Source organism: Eremothecium cymbalariae, chromosome 7, assembly GCF_000235365.1.
Source record: "Eremothecium cymbalariae DBVPG#7215 chromosome 7, complete sequence".
NCBI classification, from domain to species: Eukaryota; Fungi; Ascomycota; class Saccharomycetes; order Saccharomycetales; family Saccharomycetaceae; genus Eremothecium; species Eremothecium cymbalariae.
This window is the reverse complement of record NC_016455.1, coordinates 378,811-401,349: the sequence shown is the minus strand read 5'-3', so window position 1 is coordinate 401,349 and position 22,539 is coordinate 378,811. Positions and strand designations below refer to the sequence as shown.

Below are 22,539 nucleotides of genomic sequence, written 5' to 3'. Positions count from 1 at the left end.
CATAGAAATAGTTATCGAAAAGCCGTCTATTTAAATGTTAGGAAGTATATATTTGAATTAGACAAAAGACTCAGGGAAGTTGCTAATTCACGTTACATATTCGCTAACAATGAAGTTCAAAAATTCTTCCAATTCTTTGTACTCTGTAAATCTGGCATCAAAAATTACTTCACCGGAAAAGTTCGTATACTTCACTTGGATCACAGCATTGCAATAGTTAATGCTCTTTAGGATCAAGTTTATGGTACCCTTTTTAAGTAAATTAATTTTCATCTCTGTTTTTGGAATTGTTAACATTTTGTCAAACAATGCTATCTGTTTATCTAACTCAGCGGCATATAATTCCTTATATGTATGTGTATCCTTTTCCTCTGCTGTAGGAATGAAATTGATCGTAGAGTTTGGTATCTTGTTTAGTACAGTTTCTGTAACGACCTTTTCTATCAATTTTAAATAGTTTTGATGTCTAATCTTTCCGACGATTGGCCTTAGCAATATTAAGTCTTTATCATATCCCCTGGGTTTCTGTTTCGTTAATGTTGGTTTTAACTCGTATCTCAGTTGCTTCTTATGCATCACTACCAACAACATGCGTAAAAGAATTAAAATCAAATTGGCTCTCTTATCATCTTTTCTAGGGGCATCTTGAGTACTCAACAAAGCATTATCATCTAATAGAACCATCTCAATCTCAATTTTTTCACCAGGTGATTCAAAAACAATTTTATTTTCGTTTTCCAAGTTTACTCCATATGAAATAAGCTGAGCAGATTCCTTTTTCAATTGATACATCAATTCTCTTTCAAAGATAAAAAACTTCAGTCTTGCAATTTGCCGTCCAATATCATCTAGATTGCATTGCGTTAGGGACTGATCGTCAATGCTACTCTCACCGCTTAAGATATAATCATCGTCTTCCTCTATTTTTGTATAAACGTGGACCCTCATAAATCTTTCAACGGAATTTTTAGTGATATGAACCTGTTCCTTTGAGTTCGATACTGGCACTAATTCTAATTTGTTTTGTTCTGTGTTATGTCTTAATATGGCAACACCACGATCTTGCTTATACAATGAACCAGAGTCTTCGTAACCATATTTGATAGCCAAGGACCTCTTCCCCATATTTCTGTCACGCATTTTAAATATCACATCAGAATTTGATATATGTTGTGATATAATGGCCCAATGGGCCTGTTCGATTTCCAAAGATTTTTCCAGTTTCAAATAATTATCCTTCAATAAAGATCTTGCTTCCTCTAGAGCCCTCAACTTCCAACCCTTATTTATTACTGCAGTAAGCAAAATATCCCTTTTTGATTTCTGTTGAAGAGGAATTTTGTCAGCATTCATTGAAGCTGGTGGAACAGATCTCTTTAGAAACGGCGACATAGAGTTGACTCCCACAGATGCTCTTACAGATGATAACAACAGTACAATAAACTCTAAAGATAAAGATGATTCATTTAATGCTAAATTAATATGTTCTAAAACATCCCTTTTTAATTGATTGAATTGTTCTTGTGACATAATGTTCTCCGTACCAGTCCTTGGTCTTGATTCGGACCCATCATCTGTAATTTCCTGCGGTTTCAGGGCCTGATCTTCCTCTAGAGTTCCCATATCGATTTCACCATCCATATCTTCAGTTTGAACAGTTACCCCTTTTTCTTCCATCTCAATTTCCTGAACTAACGCTTCCTCTGATAAATCGGAAAACTTGGCATTCCCACGCATCTGCAAAATTAACGGAATCAACTGCTGTAATGGCATTTGCCCGAAGGTTTCATAAGGATTATTCACCAACGTACGTTGCTGTTTAAGAGAATTCGCTCCAGCTGAATCCGGTTGAGGTTCGGTAGCGCTTTCTGGTCCATTGGTAGGAACTGTTGCTGGCACCGAGGCTGCTGTTGAACTCGTAGGTAATGTGAGATTTATCAAATTAGGATCCAACACAATTGGAATCCCATCAGAATGTGTGGGAGAACTACTGAAATTGTTTGAATATATATTATCCGCCATCTCAATTTATCTTGCCTCGATTATCATTCCTCCAGAGGTTTCATTCATGAACGGCGTACAACAACGCATTCTAATGTAAATATGGATATTTTAGGATATCAACTTATCACGCGATACGTTCATACCACAACCCCAGTTTAATGACTACAAGACGCTAATGACATCACGGAGAGTTTCTTCGTGATATTGGTTCGATTAAAAACATATCTATGGATAATTGGCCAGAATAGGTTACAATATGCATTAGTTCTATATAACTATCCGCAGAGAGGAATTAGATGAGATCCTCAATATCGGAGCCGTAATCCGATAAATCCATAACGTCAAGGTCAAGTTCCCCTTCCTGATTGTCAGATTTGGCGTTCTTCTTCTTCTCTCTGGAGCCTGGATACCTCATAGCCACCACACACTCATCATGTAGTTGGTTGACAAATATGATTCTATCATCAAATATGTGTTGAGGTTGTTTTGTTGCATAAACATTCAATAGTTCACTTGTTTCAATATATCCTTCCTGATGGTTGATTTTGGCCTCGATGACGCCATCTCTGATGGCGCGCGAAACCATGTATTCCACGGTTTGTTCGGAGTCCAGATGAAGCCTCAAACATATATCTTTTAAGGAGATCTTTTTATAAGTTAATGATATAATACGAATACCTGTCTTAATGACGTTAGACCTCAATCTAACGCATAGCTGGTAGTTACCATCCTGAACTAGCTGTGGTTTATATCTAGAGATTGTTGCTGTGAATTTTTTCAAATCACCTAGTTTGACTGCTTTAGACAAGTGGTAGTAAGGCGTTAAGGTTTCTTCCATTCCCTTTTGATGGAAAAAGGATAACTCAGGAATGTCCCCCATAAGCAGTTGAATAACACAATGCAATTTATTTGCTTGTTGTAAGAACCCTAGACTGCTCTGGGAATTTGGTGCCTTTTTAATAGCAGCCATAACATAGTCATTTGCAGCTGAATAGTCTAGCTGAATGGCATTTATCTTTGATAAGTAGAAGTAATAACGCGCCTCGAGCGGGCTAGATACGTCATGATCGGAAGGAAATTCCACCTTGCTAATAAAATCAGAAGCTGTCTCTACTTCACCAGAATTCAACAAGTCCCTTATAATCAAAGTTATTAGCATTGCCTTGCTTTCATTATCATATTTCAACGTAGCGGTTCTTAAAAATTTCATCATTTCATTCCGTATTGTATAGTCCCGTGAGTTCCCAAGAAGCTCATGTGTTCTGGCAATATAGAACCATAGCTTAGCGTTGATCAAATCCAACGTACGATTGTTGTAATATTGTAAAACACGGGGCACTACAGTCTGTAAGTTAAATGCCTCAAGCTCAACAACCTGTTCTGAATCCAATAAATACAATTGTACAAACAAATGGATAAAGGAATTCAATTCCGCAGATACATCCACTTTACCAGCATTGGTAAGCTGGTAAAAATCAGCAGGATACTTCGACCTAAATGATTCTGCATTTTCAACATTCGATTTCAAATTTTGGTTTACAACCTTCAACAATGGCACTTTGAAGCTTGAATCATCCGGATATATCAAAGTGATTAAAATAGATAAAGTGTGTTGGTTTAACTCCTTCCTCCATCCAGGCAACTCCCTAAGAGATTTCCACACGTATCTCGAATCAAGTGTAGTGGTAGTCTTAGACACCTGGCGCAGAAGATCGACAAACTTATCGACATTGGTATGGTCCTTAGTTTGGACTTCAGAAACAGGTGCAGAATCAACTTCCATCAAAGTAGATGTCATTGCAGAGAGATATGTATCTATTATACTCACTCTGTAATAAGTACCACTTGTGTGTAGTTAGCAGGACGCCCGGTGGCAAATCGAGTATTTTAAAAGGGCGTGCGCATTACGAGCAAGCGATCGTCATATATGATGCTAAAAAATAATTACATCAAATACCTAATATTATATCTAAATAGACAAAGCTATCTAGCAATTAACGTTGGTAGAGTCGGTTTAATGCCGTGTAGATAACAGTTGAAATGGGTAGTGTGTGAATTATTCCCTTTTGGTAATTTTGTTAAATTCTAACGCACTTAATCTTTCAATTAAAGTTGGGTGCGAATAGTGATAAGTAGAGTACCATTTATCGACATGAACAGGCAATAAGTTAGCCTTGTCTAACCGAACGAGGGCAGCTGCCAATGATTCAGTGTACCCCAAACTTCTAGAGTAATCATCTGCAGCATATTCGTCCAACCTGGAGAGGAGACTGGAGAAAAACTGTAAAACACACTCAATTGGACTGGAGAGATCACTGAATAGCATGAAGCCAATATATATTGGGAAGGAAGATAATACAACTTGTGATGACTTCGAAGAAACACCATCGCCAACCAAAAAGCCGAAAGCTTGGTAGAGAGACTTATTCCTGTATAAGCTATTAAACAGAGTCATGGTGAATGCAATGGTAGCTTGACCAACGATAACTCTCTTGAAAATATGGTTCAATCTCCAGTGGCCTATTTCATGGCCCAATACGGCAGTAAGTTCCTCCGTGGTATGAGTCTCAATTAAAGTATCAAATAACACAATACGTTTGTTCATAAATGGTAGACCTGAAAAGTAAGCATTAGAATGGGATGACCTTTTGGAGCCATCGATAACAGAAATATTACTCAAAGGGAAACCAACACGTTGTGCCAAGTTCTCAATAGATTTCTTTAACTCACCATCTTCTAACGGCTTGAACGTGTTGAACAATGGCTCTATAATAATTGGAGATGCCACTATCAAAAACAGCTGAACAAATAGGACGAAAGCACAGATATAGCCAACAAAATTAGAAGAACATGCATCGATAATTCTTAGGCATCCATATGTAAATAGACCACCGAGCGAAGAAAATAACGCGACTGTTTTAAATTGATCACTGAGCCAAAGCTTTACGGTTGATTTATTGAAGCCAAACTTCTCCTCGATGACAAAAATCTTGTAGTACTTAATTGGAGCATGAGCTATAGTGCTGAGAATAGTTCCAAATAGGAAAAAGTATACTGATTGAGAATAAATAGTTTTGGGAACTAATATTGCAGGTAGCATGCTGGTGTATTTAGCACACAAGTTCCAGACACGGGGTAGGAGATCATACTTGATGATAGCCAAATTAGAGAGTAACGATAGGAAATCACTGAACATAGTACACTTGAGATTGTCGCGGGAATATTCAGAGGACTTTTCAATATGCTCGGCCGAATGGTGATCTTTTAAAAGTTCTGGAACTGATCTTTTAGCCAATTCCTTATATTGGCGGTAGTTCAAGTACGTTTCAAATGCATACTGGCAGATTGTAAGTGTAGAAACGATATTCTTCCATGGTATGTCATCCCTGTCAAATGCCTTCTGAGCAAGTTCGACAACGTTGATCATGGTTAGACTATTGGATAAAATACTAAACTTCAGTACCAAAAACGCTGATGGTTAAACGAAGACTGTAACTATTCTCTGTACCAACTTTATATTCTATGTTGCCTCCCAAAAACTGTGAAAAAAGGATTGGAAGGCCACGCTGGCAAGTTGGTATCGTTAGACGGTTTATTGTTTGCGAAAAGAACTAAAAGATAAACAGGTGCTTATGGGAGATTATCTGCGACGAATAGGCATTCAACTTAATGGGACTTATATGCTGACGAATTTTTATTAGTGGGTCTTGACAGGCAGGTTCAGAGTTTTAAAACATCAGCGTGGTTAAAAATTACAAAATAGATAATGTGAGCGTATATATATTTATTGAATTATTGAATTTGGCTCAGTAGTGGGTGAAAGTACTAAAGGAGATCCAATGATTGTGTGAAACAGGAACTGGAATGTGCAGAAGTGTTCTATGCATGACGACTGCACCGGTGTCGAATTCATAGAATAAAAGCGTTCCACCCGGATAAGGAATTCCACAGAGGATATGCTTCTCCATTCACTAGTGCAGATCATTTTTAAGTCACTTTTGTTACCTTTTTAGAAGCATTGACCATTTTCTTAGCGATCCTAATCATCTTATAAAACCAGTAGATATTCAAAATAGTCATGAGCAGGTTGATAGTAGGGACAAGTAAACCCACAAGCATAGGAGTATCAGAGTTCCATTGCTTCCACACTTGATAGTCAAGCGAAACAAGTGCTATGATCCCCCAGCATATCCTAGTAAAGAAAAAGGTGCCTAGCAAAAGCAGTCCATTGATTATATTAAACCAAGCTGGAACTATGGCTTTAGTAGTCTTCCGAGATACTTGAGTGATATACCAGTTAATATTCACAAACGGAGTACTAGCTTCAAAAACTAAAAACTTGCCAATCCAACTTTGGTAGCTAGGCATCAAAGAACAAAATATCACCGCCAGTGATCCAATGGCATGCCCCAAGAACCCAAGCCCAAAAAAGGAGAAGAATTTCAAGCAGATGTACAAATCCCATAGGAAATACCCTAAACTAATAGCTGCTGTCATGCTCGCATACTCATTGTAATACCCAAATATTTGCAAATTGGCATTTAGAGAAACAATCGGAATAACAAGCCCCACACAAACCAACGCTTGCACTGTAGAAACCGTATGAATGTCGTAGTTCACCTTCACGTTCTGGACTGCTTCTGCATAATGCTTCCCAAAAATCATCCTATTCACCACCGGCGCAACAATCCGATAGACTATGAACTGATACAGTAGAAAGGAAAACAACACTTCGTGCCCATGCCTAAGGTATAAACTCTCATGATTCTTGAAAGGAGATAACGCTAGGAATGGGTCCTCCATTAAAGACAGTTCTTGCATCTCACCAGATACCATTTCAAAGTCCTCTTTTCACTAATACCTAATGGTTGAAATAATTCATATGGCCACCTTATCAACAGTTTTGCAGCTCTTGAAACTTCTCGATACATATACTTTGCAGTCATTTATGTGTCGCGCTTCCGGGAACCAACCTTTGAGTCTGCCACTGCGTTGGGTTGATGGCCTCGGTGAGCCAATACTCAACAAAAATCGCACACCACAAACGCCGGCCAACGATCCCTAAATGCTAACGACTCCGCCCGTTTCACACGTTAACAGCCCCAATAAAAAGACCGCATGGCTGCGTTTATGGGCGATTTCGTCTCTCTACTTATGAATGTAACGTGAGTACATAGAAGAGGATTACTGATGGTGCGCTGAGATATAAATCAGCACGTGACTTTGAAAAATCAGCGCTTTGACAAATTTTATATTCAAATAAAAGCACATGGGAAAGTTGAAGTTGTTCAAGTTAATAAATAACGACTTGTTGGCAGATATCTTTGGGTTAAGAAGATCAATTCGACGTGGTAATATGAGTCAATTTGCTAAGCTTGTGTGTTTGGGTAACCCATTGTTGGATTACCAAGCTACTGTGACGTTAGAGTACTTGGAAAAGTATTCTTTGAAGAGCAATGATGCTATTTTAGTTGATGCAAGTAGCGGCGATCAGAAGATGAAGATCTTTGAGGAATTGCTGGAATACCCAGATGTGAAATTTGTTGCTGGTGGGGCAGCGCAGAACACAGCTAGGGGTGCGGCATATGTTTTGGGTCCTGGTAAGGTTAGTTATTTTGGTAGTGTTGGTAGGGATGTCTATGCGGACAAGTTATTGGAAGAGAATACGAAAGCTGGGATTTTGTCATTGTACCAAGTCCAAGAGGATATTGCGACTGGTAAGTGTGCTGCGTTGATTACCGGACATGACAGATCTTTGGTGACTGATTTGGGGGCTGCCAATCACTTTAAACCAGAACATTTGGATGCGCACTGGGAACATGTTGAGAATGCCGAATTGTTCTATGTTGGTGGGTTCCATTTGACTGTATCACCAGAAGCGATTATTAAATTAGGTAAACATGCTCAGGAGACTGGTAAGCCTTTTGTGCTAAACTTGTCAGCTCCAATGATTCCCCAGTTCTTTAAAGATGCATTGGAACGCGTGTTGCCATATACAACCCATGTTATTTCTAACGAATCCGAAGCAGCAGCTTACTGCGAATCCTTTGGGTTGGAATGCGCTAATGATGACTTGGTTTCTATTGCCAATCACATTGTCGGTGATTCTCCAAGGAGAACCGTTATTTTCACTCATGGTTTGGAGCCAACTGTCTGTGTTTCTGCTTCTGGCCATGAATTCTTCCCTGTTCAACCTTTAAGTTCGACAAATATTGTAGATACCAATGGTGCTGGCGATGCGTTTGCCGGTGGTTTCATGGCTGCCTTGACGGAGGGTAAAGATCTAAAGACGGCTATTGCTATGGGACAATGGTTAGCCGCATTATCGATTCAAGAAGTCGGCCCTTCATATCCTGCTACAGTGTTCCAATTTGAGGCCTGAATACTTGATAGATCCGTTTTATATATGCTATCTGTCTTTATATATATATATATATTCTGAATTTCTTGTCAGTTTTATTTTAAGCTTTTTATTTTGTTGATACAAGTAAGGTCAGAATTTGGTATTCAAATGTCAAACTTTAGCTTTAACTTAAATATTGTTAAAACATTTAAAAATATCAAACTTAATAATTATAGAATAGCATTCTTTTGCTCTGGCAAAGATTGATGATCATCTTCGTGAAGGTTATTCAAAGCGAATTCCTTTAGGTTTATATAAGTAGTTTTTATAATGTTTTTGGTGACTACGCCGATATTTGCATTCAACCCTTAACAAATGAACAAGGGACAATACATCATTGTGTAACTATGGATGAGGTACTAAACATCTGGAAATGGATAACACATCCTATTTATCTTTATGATAACAGTCGTTTATCAGCGTCCTTTGTTGTGCTAACACTTTTCCATCTTTCTGTCTGCTTCATTCTTCTTGGAGTCTGCGCTTCAGATTACTTATGTCCAATAGTGGTTACATTAACAGACCAACGAACCAGGTCTCACAAGGGTATTTCAGCAGCTATCTTACTAGCATGGTGCAATTCTTCGCCGGATCTTTTTTCTAATTTGATGTCCTGGAATTCAGCAAACAATGCTGCTGCCCTTTCCATTGGAGAAGTATTGGGTGCTTGTGGTGTTATCATATGTGTGGTCCAAGGCGCCATATTCATGGTTGTAAAATCAGCATGGATCAATTTAAAGCCTTACGAACGCCATTCAATTATTGTTGATTTGGGGTTTTGCGCATTATCGGTAAGCATTATTGGGTATGTTTGCATTTTGAATAGAGTTACGATATGGGATTGTGTGGTGATGCTATTGATATATATCACATACATAATCTCTAAAGTGTCGTTAGGTACACAACAGGTTCCAGCTATAGAAGTTTCAAATGTTATAAACACCGAGAATCAAACTATTCAAGAAGTTTTAGGACCATATTCTGATGTTGATGACAACGGGAGTCAGTTTCTCATCTCCGACCTAGACACGGGGATCAAACCAAGCTTATTGACGTCTATGGACTACAATAGTTTACTGAAGGCTCTAGAGACATCACTGTTGCGGGAAGATGGTGATACCATTTCTCTAGAAACAATGGGAACCAGAACATCACCGTTTAGGCCTGTGACTGAACCGAACGGAGGAATAGACACTAATATTCATTCAAACTTTACTCATACAGCACCTCCTACTTTTCAACCATACTTTGATAACCCCGAAGTAGTCCTTAGTCCTACCGTACCGGTGAGAACTGAAGATATATTTAGACGAAGGGAAGAAAGGCTCAAGTCAAGTGCATTATACATGTTAGCTCCCCAATTGATAAACTTTAGGGACAAGGGAAAGGTTTCGCAAGCGATTACCCTTTGCTTAACACCGTTCATGATCTTACTACGAGTTACCATCCCACAATATGATAAAATGGTCGATCGTAGATCAGAAGGATCAGAAATATTTTTCAAAAGAAGTGTTCTTACGATGTCAATTGTTCACTCCATTCTCGCGCCCTTTTGGGCAGTATTACTTATGATGTCATTTGCAGAAAGGAACATGCCAATTTTCGTATGGCTGCTCGCTATCGTTGTCTCGGCTTCACTCCTATTAGGTATCTTTAATGTCTACAGCGAAGTAGAATTGGCTAATAGATTCTCATTAAACAACAACCAGTCCTCATGCTACGCAAGAGTTGAACAAATCTCAAAATTAGTGTCCTTCCTATTTAACATTGCAGGAGTCTGCTCAAGCATCCTATGGATATCATACTTGGCGAATACCTTAATTGAAATAATGGTTCTATACCAAAAAATAATCCACATCTCGGAAGCAATCCTTGGACTCACGATCTTTTCATGGGGTAATTCTGTCAGCGACTTGATGTCCAATGTAGCGATGGCCAAACTCTACCACAAGCTCCCAAACGACGACAATACAAACTTAGACACCAAATTCTTCTCTATATCCTTGGGCGCGTGTCTCGGAGGCGTCTTATTAAACACAATGATTGGAATAGGTATGAGTGGTCTTGTCGCAATGGTTCCTGCCAAGAAGTGGTCCATTGTATTGCGGGACAACGGCGTAGATAGCAAGTTCTTGCTTTCATGTGCTGCAATAATTCTACAAATACTCTTTCTTTTGTGGCTGTTTTTGACAAACGCACGATTCTTACAGTCGCATATGAGAACTGTTGGGCTGGCGATGTGCGCTTGGTGGTTGGCCGCTACTTTATTCAACTTAATACTTGAAATATCCGTTTAAGTCTTCTGCACACAAACACATAAAATACTCACATCTTCACACTACGCACACACCACGCACACACACACTACACATTATACAAACACACACAGTGAACAAAGCCGTCGCATATAAAAGGCAGGAGACAACACTCTAAAGGTACTAACACGCCGTTATATATAGGTGGTACGATTAAGAGGTTAAAAAGATAGTGTCTATATATTGTGCTGTTCTACTGGATTATTTACAGTATTCATAATCGGATACCATTCCGTATTATCTTTCGTTGCATTTACTAAAAAATTCCAAGAGAAAAGTTACCATCCTGAGACATGTTCATGCTGCTTATAGTGTCACTAGTTTGTCTTCACCTACAGCTATGTCATAGTTTAGAGCCTTATTACAAAGTGTTGAGTAAGAAGGACTTGGATTTTACGCCCCAGGATCCAGATCCAATAGCCGCCGACGATATAGATCTCTCGGACGTCGCGATCTCACCCAAGAGTTATGACAAGTTAGTTTACTTCAGTAAGATATGTGCATTAACTTACTGTATTAAAGATGGGACTTTAGTCGAAAACAAGACTTTTCTTGATGGCGGGTGTCCCCATGAGATTGAGTTTTGTTCGGACCTTGATGTGAATCCGACGGCGCAAAGAACAAGAGTTGAATTAGTGTTAGTTGCTGAAAAGGATGAGCTTGGAACAGGTTATGTCGCAGTTGATCATGGGAGAGAGGTGGTTATGTTAGCATTTAGAGGCTCTAGTACTCAGCAGGATTGGTTTAGTGATTTCCAAATACATCCCACTACATATGTTCCTGCATCTGCTAAAAAGTACCGCAAACTTGTCAGGGATGGGGTTATCCCACCATGTGAAGGTTGTAAAGTCCATCGTGGGTTTTATCGGTTTGCCAAGACATTGAGTAGAGATTTTTTGGAACGTGTAGAAAGGATATTTAATCTTTATCCCAACTATAACTTGGTTGTCACCGGCCACTCTTTAGGTGCAGCATTAGCCAGCTTATGTGGTATCGAATTGGTTCTTCGTGGATTCAATCCTTTGGTACTTACGTATGCAACGCCAAAGATGTTTAACCAACCGTTACGTGATTGGGTTAATGATATATTCAATACCGAACAAATTCATGAAAAATCTATAGAGAAACAAGAGTTACAATTGAATCAAGGTTACTTCCGTGTAGTGCACCTGCAAGATTATATACCAATGGTTCCGCCATTATACTTTGTAGCAGGCTTGGAAATTTTCATCGAGAAACTCGATTTCCCGCATGAGATTGAAGACTTGGAATATCGCGGAATGGGCAATGGGATGTCATGGAACAGTGATGACGCACTTGGTGATGGAGGCGGCATAGAAGACCAAGGAGAAATTGAATCCGTTCGCAGCCGTTTAAATGAACGGGTGGAAAAATGGTTACATATGTATGAGCATCGTAGCTATTTTATTATGATCAACACATGTAGTGGGTTTTAACATTATACAGCTATGTAAATTTGTTACCACTGGATTGTCTGCAACTAATCTAATCTTTAAAGGGAAACTAGACACGCACACATATACATACGCACGCACATACACACACACCGGCACACACGAATCATAGAAAAATAAAAAAGCACACATTATAACAAGAGATTAACAGGATGAATGTAAGTAATCAGTGGGGGACAAAATGTAAGATGAAAAAAATAAAATTAAAGGTTATAACATGACAAAAGTAGGAACCAGTCCACTTTATTGCTACTATATAGGCTCGTTCTATTCGGATTTCTTCCGTTGGGAGAAGTAAGAAAAGGTGGTAGATTCTTGAACTTTTATAATTAGAGATTAGTTCTCCACCAGCGGAGATAATAGTGGTAGGGGAAATGCAAGTTCAAGCGTATGGAAGTAGCAGGTGGATTCTGGAGCTCCTGAGGGAAGGAAAAGGTGTGCAAAATTAAAGTCTGGGGAAAGCATGCAACATAAATCTCCTCTTTTTTCCTTGTTTCTCCTTTCCCCTCTTCAATATAACACAGAATTGAAGAATCGATCAATTACAATACACCCGAATCTTTCAAGCTGTTCTCTAGAATGGTTTCCTTTATTGCAGCAAAAACCAACCTAATATTTGAAGTATCTGTGGCTTGGGTCACATGTGGGTAAATATTTAGATTCGCCCTGTTCAATTGAACAAACCTCCACAATATATACTTTGCAGCCTTATTAATATCAGGTCCACCAGTATAGTCTGGGAAATATCGTTCCAGTGGGACACGTTGCAGCTTTTCCGCAAAGGCGTCTATTTTATTTAGGAATAGCACGACCGATGTCCTTGTGAACCATCTACTGTTGACTACCGAATCAAATAAAATCAGTGATTCTTCTAATCTGTTTTGTGATTTGTCTTCCATCAACGTTTGATAATACTCAGAAAGCGAAACACAAAATATTATCATTGTAACGTTATCAAAACAATGAATCCATTTTTTTCGCTCACTTCTCTGTCCACCAACATCGTATATATGAAGTTTCAGATTGCTATCCATTTCAATCGTCGTATCAAAAATTCCCGAAGTCTTTTTCCTTGTACGCAAAATATCCACCACTGTAGGGTGATAATCTGGCTGCGAAATCTTTTCCAAGTTTCCAAAGAAATAACCAGCATTATCCATCAGATAAAATGCGGAACTGTGTTCACCATTGAGCAACTGTTTTGTCGAAGGAAGTTCCCACAATTTACTTAAAATCACAGCCAGGTCACGAGGAAAGCTCCCTATGGGCCCAGCAGGCCGACTGTAATTCAAAATACGATCTAGATTTTCTTGTGTCAACCCACAACCCTCTTCCAAGGGAACTTTAAACTGAGCTCTGGCGTTAATGAGATCCCTCCCCGTATCGACAATATTATCGAAAATGAAAGGCTTGTAGTCCAACAGCTCCTCCTGAGAGAACCCATTCTGATGTAAAATTTTCAACTGCTTCAACACCGTAGACTTACCACTCTCGCCAGACCCCAGCAGCAACACCTTCAAAGCTCTATTCCCCCCACCAGCACCTGGCATACCAGCCTGACTGGGTTGCGACCCAGAAGTAGTAAGCACCGTGCTCTGACGACTCGTAGCAGACACAACAGACCGCTTCCTATCCCCCGCCGTTGCTGACGTACTCTGGCTTGGCGAGGCCTCCTGCTTCATATCCATCTCCACATCAGACGTCGTGCCCCTCTCTACCCTCACAACCCTTCTTTTCTCTTCATCGACAACCGTCTCATGATCAGCCTTACCCTGGCATCGCCCATTATACTTAGTCCCAACACCCTGCCGCCCGTTCGTTCTATCATTCTTCGAAGCACACAACCCCATGATTGTTATAATCTCTGTCTCTTCTCTTACCTGGAAAAAAATAGACTACCCTAATATTTTCCCTATTCGACCAACTTATAATATCCTGGCAAAAATTCCTGCTTTATTTCTCTCTCTCAAGCACTGCTTAAATCAGAATCCCAAATACAAATTTCCAACCAGTCCAACAAACTACAGTTATCACAACTGATCTAAGTTCCTTCTCAAATAGCAAGTGACCTTTAAACCATTTGTTCGTCATCACGGTATTACTGTGTAATTACCGTTAAAAAAGCCTGAAAAAAAAAATTCGAACACGATCGACCCCTTCCACGATGTATGGGTGTATATCATGTGACTTACAATTCGTTCTTCCGCTAAGCGCTGCTTTTTTTCAATTACGATACCTAAAAAAGACTACGTAAGTGAAAATGACAGAGCACGCAGGGATTGAGAGCCATTGGGAGTTGGTTTCAGCAGCTTCTTCTTCGTTTTGACGGGCATTCCCAGCAATCTGACAAATGTTTTTCTCGTTCTCGTTTGGCTGCAGCTATGGGGCCCAGCGGAGTGGGTGGGTGTCCTTTTCTGTTTCTTTCGTAGATTTGTTCGTTCTGCCAGAGTTGGTAAGTTTGCTGGCACAGCGCCTCTTTCGATGGAGGTGTGTTTAATAAGTACCATAGGTATGGTGCATCTTCTTCCATTATGACACTGAACAGACACGATTTATGGATTTGGGATTGGCTGGGCGTAGGTTGTATGTTGATTATTTAGGTTATATCTTGAAAAGAATTGTTTTATAGAGATGGTTGTGAAGAGTAACAAAGAAAATTTGGATGTAGGTAGCGGCGAACAGAGGCGGATGGGATGGGGAAGGCAATGGAGAGTTTAAATAAATAGAAAGATTATGGAGGATATGGTTATATTTAGAAAGGGTATAAGTTTAGTTCATTGAGGGTGGAAGCCCATGTAGTGACTCCACGGTTTAACTTCTGGAGGAGTTAGTGGAGCATTGTTAGTATTGTAATTTTTATGTTTAGTAGTAGACTGGCGGAATTTTATTTTGTCAGGCAGGTTAGAGCTTAGAGCTTTAGTGAAGAGGATGGCTGTTTTTGCTTCGCTGAAAAGTGGGATGGAGAGGTCTACTGCAGATCTTCTGACCACGTATTCTTTATCTTTTGGGGATGAGGCCTGCTTTGATGTTAAGCTGAATACCGCTTTTATTCTGTGTTTGTCGAAGAGGTGTTTGAGAGCCTTTTTATCGTTGGTGGGGATTTCAATGACATGGACAGTGGCATCGGGGTGGAGATAGTGGGACAAGTAGAGTCTTGTGGCTGGGCTAGTAGCAAGTAATGTGTAGCCCAATGGGCTTAGATACGTAGCTGCTTCGCCTAGGTAGGGTTCTGACAAATCGCCGCTGAGAAGAATGCCGCAGGGCGGTAATGGGAGGTGGAAATTCAGAGTGCTTTGAATAGCGGTCCAGTAGCTTTCAAGCAGGTCTCTTCCGAAGGATGCTACTTCACCGGTGGAAGCCATTTCTACTCCGAGGGAGGGATCTGCTCCAGGGAGTCTAATGAAGGAAAATTGCGGGCATTTGGTTGCAACATAATTATACTCTTTATCCATCAGGTCTACTGGTGCTGGGACTCTAGAGCCACCAAGGAAAGCTTTCACAGCTACGTCGATAAAATTAACACCTAAAACTTTGGAAACAAATGGAAAAGATCTAGATGCTCTTATGTTACATTCTATTATCTTCAATGAAGTGCCTTGCTCTCTGTCGTCCTTAATAATTTGCATGTTAAAAGGGCCGGTAATATTCCAGGCCTTGGCTACTTTCGATGTGAGTTGCTTTAGACGTAATTTGATGTCATTAGACAATCCTTGCGGGGGCAGAACCAATGTAGCATCACCTGAATGTATTCCTACGTTTTCCACATGTTCGGAGATTGCATGGACGAGGACTTCTCCATTATATGCAACAGCATCAACGTCAATTTCCTCAGCGCCTTGAATAAACTTAGATACTACTACAGGATGGGCTGGTGACACCTCAGCTGCATTTGCGAGTTTTAAATTTAGTTCATCAGCATTATTAGCGACACTCATGGCAGCGCCTGACAATACATAGGATGGTCTGATAAGCACTGGATAACCCACAGATTGAATAAACTCTTTTACATCAGACAATGACTTTAATTCCGACCATGGAGGTTGATCAATACCAATAGAGTCAAGTATAGTGGAGAATTTATGTCTATTTTCTGCTTTATCAATATATTCCGGCGAGGTACCGAGTGTATTAACACCTTCTTGATATAATTCCAAGGCTATGTTCTGGGGTAATTGACCTCCCATAGATATGACGCAACCCTTCGAGTTTTCCAATTCGTAAATATCTAACACTCTTTCGAAAGATAACTCTTCAAAATATAATCGATCCACTTCATCAAAGTCTGTAGAAACCGTTTCTGGGTTATAATTCACCATAATAGTCTTGTATCCCTCATTTCTCAAAGCCTTTACTGTGTTAACTGCACACCAATCGAATTCCACCGAAGAACCGATACGATAAACTCCAGAGCCAAGCACCATTATGCCATTTTCATCGAAGCTGACATCCGACTTTACTGCATTGTAAGTCACATACAAATAATTGGTAGATGCAGGAAATTCCGCAGCTAACGTGTCAATTCTCTTAACGAAGGGAATAATACCTAATGATTTCCGATGTTGTCTAACTTGAAGTTCATTACAATCCGCTGCTATTGATATTGCAATTTGTTGGTCAGAGAAGCCGAGTTTTTTGGCCTTTAGAAGAAGGTCTGCATCAAGTTCTGACAATGAATCAAACTTCTCCAATTCTTTGTACATATAAACAATGTTCATACATTTATACAAAAACCAGGAGTCAATGTTCGTTAACTGATGTACTTTTTCAACAGTGTATCCCTCGTGGATGAGAGCCTGGCCAATTGCAAGCCATCTTCTGTCAGTGGGTTCACGCAGAGCCTCATCTAGATCGGTAAATTCATCAGAACCTTGAAATCCAATGAATACCGGATCAATTTGTCTTAAAGCTTTTTGGAATGATTCTTCGAAATTCCTGCCAAGCGCCATAACTTCCCCAACTGATTTCATTGCAGAACCAACTGACCTATCAATAAATTGGAATTTTGACAAGTCCCAACGCGGAATCTTTGCTACAATATAATCTAACGATGGCTCGAAGTTAGCAACTGTTGTTTTGGTAACAGGGTTTGGAAGTTCTGGAAGTGTATAACCCAAAGCAAGCTTTGCAGCGGTATAGGCAAGTGGATAACCTGTTGCCTTGGATGCTAGAGCCGAAGATCGAGATAGACGAGCATTGACTTCTATAACTCTAAAATCAAGACCATCAGGCTGTAATGCATATTGAACATTACATTCCCCAACTACACCAAGATGCCTAATAATTTTGATAGCCGCTGTCCTTAACATATGAAATTCTTCATCCGTTAACGTTTGCGATGGTGCAAAAACAATTGAATCACCCGTATGGATTCCGAGTGGATCAGAATTCTCCATATTACAAACTGTTATGCAGTTACCAGCCCTATCTCTTACGACTTCATATTCAATTTCTTTCCAACCTCTCAACGATTGCTCTACAAGCACTTGGGGTGCTACAGCCAAAGATAGAGAACACAATTGTCTCAGTTCTTCGTCATTGTTAGCAAAACCTGATCCTAAACCACCTAATGCATATGCAGATCTAACAATAACCGGATATGTGATCCTTTTTGCAGCCTCGACAGCCGCTTCCACAGTCTCACAAGCAATCGACTCAGCAATAGGAATATTTATCTCTTTCAACGCTCTAGCAAATAAGTCCCTATCTTCAGTGGTCCTTAATGTACTAATTGGAGTACCTAATACCTTCACGCCATATTTATCCAACACTCCCAAATCTTCCAAGGCAACCCCACAGTTCAAACCAGTCTGACCACCAAACGTCAGAAGAATACCATCTGGATGTTCTACTTCTATAAGATACGTTATGTACTCAGGAGTGACCGGCAGAAAATAGATTTCATCAGCTAAAGAATGTGACGTTTGGTTCGTAGCAATATTCGGGTTGATAAGGATGACCCTCTTACCAGCTTCTTTCAAAGCTTTAATCGCCTGAGAACCAGAATAATCAAACTCGCCTGCTTGCCCAATTGATAATCCTCCAGATCCAATCACCAAAATCGACTCAATTCCTTCAACTAGTTGAGGTTTAATATTCAACGTATTCTGGAGAGGGGTTTTAATCTCTGTGACAACACCATCAGAAGACATCATAACTTTCCTAGTCAAGCTTGAACAGATCTTCTTTAATAATCCAGTACCTGGCGAAACTCGACCTCAAATGCTTTATTTTGCCCCTTAAATACTGTAAAATGCTTACTTTAAGATGAGTTGACTCATCTTTATGACTAACCAACTTGCAATCATTTGAGTGCCTACTGGGAGAGACAACTGTCATCCAGGAAAAAAAATCCTTCAAAGACGCACGGAGATCTTCTTACCAATGGCTGACAATACGAACTCCAAGATTATGTGCTTACCTCAAAAAGGGTTCAAGTGTGTGATATAGATTTGAGGTCATTCCATGGTCATTTTTCAAGTGCTGTTTACAGTTTTCCATTGAAGTGTTAACCATCTCTAAGTGATTGCAGCTGCGTACTGCGTATTAGTTATAAGTTAGTTTAATACATAGCCGTTATGCATGTGCATGAGTCTCAATTACTAACTGTTGTTCAAGCTGGGCAATAGTAGCCTTTTGATGGATTGGACATATTTAAGGTATGGACCTCCCATATAGCTCTTTCTCTAGCATATAAACACATACGATCATCCAAGACGCTTACAAATATTTTATGCTATATTTCATTATTGTTAAGATTATTGTTATATCTAGGCTTTGCTTCATATAAGAACGTGAAGACAGTCAATTATATATACATTTTTTGCATTGCTCGAATATAATACGAAAACGGGTATTAGCTAGCTGAAACAGCTCCCGAGACTTACCAGCTGGATGGACCAAAAAAATCCTCAGAAGACGTCAACGTTATTTGCATCGCCGTACCCTTACTGTCTAATGTGTTCGATACAACGTTATTGCCCCACCAACTTGGTGGATTGACCGTATGAATCGAGGTACTAAAGAATACTATGAGGGCTGACCAAGCCAAGCCGATGTCCAAAGCAGCACTCAGGGAGTAGTTGTACTTTGTCCACCAGTGGAACCAATAACGTTTTACGAAGTATCCAAAGAAAATACCGAGAATGCAGTAGGCTCCATAGTTGTAAGCTGTAGCTGGGGGAATCATACCAGTACCACTGAAAAAGACTGGCCAAGACAAATACTTGGCACAGATCTTTGGTATACGCCCGTACTTTTCAAATCGCTTGGGCCATTTGTTCAAGATTAACCAGTTAATAACTGGCAGAATTGCACCTGCAATGAAAAAGTAGTTCAACTTCGAATATAATTGACCACTGGAGAACATCCTTTGTGGACCTATCACACCCCAGATGATGGAAGCATTAAAGAAAACGGTAGCATGTGGACAATTGAAGCTACCATCCTTTGTACATAAGTCTGGAATATTGCCTTCAGCCCATCTCATTACAGCCACTTGGACAGTACCTCCCCATATCGTTGCGAGGAATTGGGCAGTGAACATTAATCTAGGAGCAAGCTTCAAATAGTGACCTATCTTCATATCCTGCGCGAAAGTTATTGCTTGATTGTTGGTAATATAGCCAAACGTTTTGAAGAACATCATGGCGATAGGGCGACCAGGCAGCACGTAACCGATGAGGAATTCAGTTATGACATTCAATCCAACACTGATATTGGTTAAAGCATAGATGATACCAACGGGTAACAAGAAGACAGTTGCAATGCCCAATGCAAATATCAAAGCCCATATTGGCATCTGAGTATCCCACCCAGCTATGACAGCAATAGACATAGCCAAGAAAACCAGGAACACGCATGCGTACCACCACCATGGAACTGTCTTATAACTTTTCATTAATCTTGCGTGAACATCTTCTTCCTCAGTTTTCAAAGACCGCATACGAGCTACTATGTCTTTGCCATGAAATAAAATGGTATGCATCACTGTCGCGGTGATAGAGGCGAAAGACATACCATAAGAAATCGCAAACGAAGTTGGTAGATACAATGGTGAATAGTTTTGGTACTCTTGTTTGTCCAAGCTTAACGTTTCATCGACGATTGCACTTACGTTGTAAGTATTCTGGTACCGGTCGTAGGATTTGCTTCTACTCATTGGGAGATACTTACCGTACCAAATGTTACTATAATGAATAATTGGGAGTAGAATCCAGAAAATACTAACCACAGAGATTGCAATAGTGATAATCGCAGAAACGGGAGGTACCAACGGAGAGCCCGTGAAACCACTAATTTGGTTCCAGTCAAAGGTTAATGGTAATAGACCCATTCCAGTTTGTGGACCAAACAATTGGTTGACAATAACATTTTTGGGGGCTATCCAAAGAGGCCAGACAAAAGTACCCAACGCTTGGAACAAGTAACCTGGGATCCAGTACCATACAAACCCAATAATGAATACAATTAGAAAGAACTTTAACCTAGAAATTTTCCATCCATTAGCCACGTGGTTCTCATTGATATGGATGTTAGTCAAGAAGGTGCAGGTAACTAATGCAGAAGGCCATATCATAACTGCTGGCTTCACTAAAATCTGATGACACATTCCGGCCAACGAAAATCCAATACACTGAGTGGACCACACTGCAAGCAAGTCAAAAGCCCATCCATAATTACGATTATAAAAATCCTTAATATGCATGGACAACAAAATATCCGTGGCATACGCATTACCACCTCCAAAAGCGACATTACCCATAATCGTAATCAAAGCGTGTTCCTTCAGGTTAAACGGCGTAGGATTCAAATATGGCCCCCCAAGTGGACCAAACAACCTCCAGTTTGGAACAAAGTACTCCCACGCCTTTCCCATCGGCCACCCCATCAAAGACGTAACAAATGCCGTTAAAGCAATGGGAGGTGTATGCATAGAGAATAACATATTTAAAGCAGAACCAACTGTTGTCATGAATAATCCAATCGCCCACATACGAACCGTATTTTGCAACAAAGAGCTGTCATCATAAGAAGGAACAGCTGCCCTAACCTCTGGATATGGAGAATCACCCTCTACTGTAAGTGACGCATACTCATCAACATCCACCTGCCCAGATAGCTTATCTATCAAAGGGTAATGGGGCAGCGATTCAGATGGCTGAATCTCATCTTTTACCAAATGAACTGAGGAAATATGCCCGTCCTTCTCGTTGTGCTGCACTTTTGCTGGCACTTTTTCAGTGATAGGTGCGTCACGCGACAGAATAGATTTAATCGCTTCCATATCTATTTATCTTGCTTACCATGAACTCAAACAAGATAGAACGCCTCTGCACCAACCACGAACGCTGACTCAAGATCCTAGAAATACCTAGTTCCCCACTACCAAAAACAAAAATGGACTGAACAAAACACTGCAAATTATACAGATGTGCTCCGAATGTTCTTTATAGTAACGATAATCAATCTACTAGATCCATTATACCAAGATTCTGACATGCGAAGTTATATAGCTTTTTTTGCTCTTCTAAATGCAGCGAATATCTTTACCTTATCGCAGGGCATTTAATCTGCAGAAACCGCGTTAGCAACCAATATAAAGAAAACGGTACTGATAGATGACTTTTTGTTGCTACGGCCGCGACGCCGTAGCTTATCAAGACTGCTAAAATATATCGTACGATTGGTTTATTCCCAAACTACTACTTAGACGCCATTATTCTTTATCTATGCAGAAGGCAGCTCATCGAGCCAGCTGTGTCTCCGAATCTTGTCATAGAAGCTATCGCACGTTCTTCTTAAAAAGTTTTGAAACTTGGCGGAGATACCGTCATAGGGTGTTCCTATTTCCTTTAAAGAGGATGATTAACAATTATACTAGACTATTAAATTATTCTAGCGTGGTCTGCACTTGGGCGAGATCACGTGATGGATAATGCAGGACCGGAGCGTATAATATATGTAGAATAATGTAAAAGTACACATACAGATCGAATGCCAGGAGCGTGTCTAAATTTTGGTGGGCGACAGTGTTAATGATAGGATTTACTGATGAAGGTGTTCGCTCCTTCCGCAGGAGTGAATGTAAGTGGGGTGGCATGGCGTACGGACGTAGGACAGATGAAGCCTCTTAGTGGTTAGGCAATAACAGTTACAGTGCGATCTTCAGATTAATGTGGGAAAGAATGTGTTTTTGTTGGGGTTAAGGAGATAAGTAGAGAGAGAAGTTATACGCGCTGTTTACTAAGAGAGTGTGGGGCTATGGAACTGACTGTTTGTGTGGCTGGCTATCTGAATTGTGGATTTCGGATATTGTTTTTTAGAAATGCTTCTAGGAAAAGAT

The 22,539-nt window shown here is 40.0% G+C and overlaps 10 protein-coding genes across 10 annotated transcripts; 3 read left to right on the top strand and 7 right to left on the bottom strand.

The window, feature by feature from the left end:
- Positions 1 to 87: 87 nt before the first annotated feature.
- On the bottom strand, positions 88 to 2,022 carry SRB4 (Srb4p; the record flags this gene model as incomplete). Its single annotated transcript, XM_003647811.1, has 1 exon — positions 88 to 2,022. The coding sequence occupies one exon, from the start codon at positions 2,020 to 2,022 to the stop codon at positions 88 to 90; it is 1,935 nt and encodes a 644-aa protein (XP_003647859.1).
- Positions 2,023 to 2,296: 274 nt separating this feature from the next.
- RPN3 (proteasome regulatory particle lid subunit RPN3) lies at positions 2,297 to 3,802 on the bottom strand (the record flags this gene model as incomplete). The annotated part of the gene is made up of 1 exon (XM_003647810.1): positions 2,297 to 3,802. The coding sequence occupies one exon, from the start codon at positions 3,800 to 3,802 to the stop codon at positions 2,297 to 2,299; it is 1,506 nt and encodes a 501-aa protein (XP_003647858.1).
- A 258-nt stretch (positions 3,803 to 4,060) lies between these two features.
- Positions 4,061 to 5,431, bottom strand: STE24 (zinc metalloprotease; the record flags this gene model as incomplete). Its single annotated transcript, XM_003647809.1, has 1 exon — positions 4,061 to 5,431. One exon carries the CDS (start codon positions 5,429 to 5,431, stop codon positions 4,061 to 4,063), a length of 1,371 nt encoding a protein of 456 aa, XP_003647857.1.
- Positions 5,432 to 5,991: 560 nt separating this feature from the next.
- Positions 5,992 to 6,840, bottom strand: TDA4 (Tda4p; the record flags this gene model as incomplete). Its single annotated transcript, XM_003647808.1, has 1 exon — positions 5,992 to 6,840. One exon carries the CDS (start codon positions 6,838 to 6,840, stop codon positions 5,992 to 5,994), a length of 849 nt encoding a protein of 282 aa, XP_003647856.1.
- Positions 6,841 to 7,273: 433 nt separating this feature from the next.
- ADO1 (adenosine kinase) lies at positions 7,274 to 8,386 on the top strand (the record flags this gene model as incomplete). The annotated part of the gene is made up of 1 exon (XM_003647807.1): positions 7,274 to 8,386. The coding sequence occupies one exon, from the start codon at positions 7,274 to 7,276 to the stop codon at positions 8,384 to 8,386; it is 1,113 nt and encodes a 370-aa protein (XP_003647855.1).
- A 368-nt stretch (positions 8,387 to 8,754) lies between these two features.
- ECM27 (Ecm27p) lies at positions 8,755 to 10,704 on the top strand (the record flags this gene model as incomplete). Its single annotated transcript, XM_003647806.1, has 1 exon — positions 8,755 to 10,704. The coding sequence occupies one exon, from the start codon at positions 8,755 to 8,757 to the stop codon at positions 10,702 to 10,704; it is 1,950 nt and encodes a 649-aa protein (XP_003647854.1).
- Positions 10,705 to 11,021: 317 nt separating this feature from the next.
- LIH1 (putative lipase) lies at positions 11,022 to 12,179 on the top strand (the record flags this gene model as incomplete). The annotated part of the gene is made up of 1 exon (XM_003647805.1): positions 11,022 to 12,179. The coding sequence occupies one exon, from the start codon at positions 11,022 to 11,024 to the stop codon at positions 12,177 to 12,179; it is 1,158 nt and encodes a 385-aa protein (XP_003647853.1).
- A 560-nt stretch (positions 12,180 to 12,739) lies between these two features.
- GPA2 (guanine nucleotide-binding protein subunit alpha) lies at positions 12,740 to 14,047 on the bottom strand (the record flags this gene model as incomplete). Its single annotated transcript, XM_003647804.1, has 1 exon — positions 12,740 to 14,047. One exon carries the CDS (start codon positions 14,045 to 14,047, stop codon positions 12,740 to 12,742), a length of 1,308 nt encoding a protein of 435 aa, XP_003647852.1.
- A 924-nt stretch (positions 14,048 to 14,971) lies between these two features.
- Positions 14,972 to 18,346, bottom strand: CPA2 (carbamoyl-phosphate synthase (glutamine-hydrolyzing) CPA2; the record flags this gene model as incomplete). Its single annotated transcript, XM_003647803.1, has 1 exon — positions 14,972 to 18,346. The coding sequence occupies one exon, from the start codon at positions 18,344 to 18,346 to the stop codon at positions 14,972 to 14,974; it is 3,375 nt and encodes a 1,124-aa protein (XP_003647851.1).
- A 731-nt stretch (positions 18,347 to 19,077) lies between these two features.
- On the bottom strand, positions 19,078 to 21,480 carry OPT1 (oligopeptide transporter OPT1; the record flags this gene model as incomplete). The annotated part of the gene is made up of 1 exon (XM_003647802.1): positions 19,078 to 21,480. The coding sequence occupies one exon, from the start codon at positions 21,478 to 21,480 to the stop codon at positions 19,078 to 19,080; it is 2,403 nt and encodes an 800-aa protein (XP_003647850.1).
- Between the last annotated feature and the right edge of the window lie 1,059 nt (positions 21,481 to 22,539).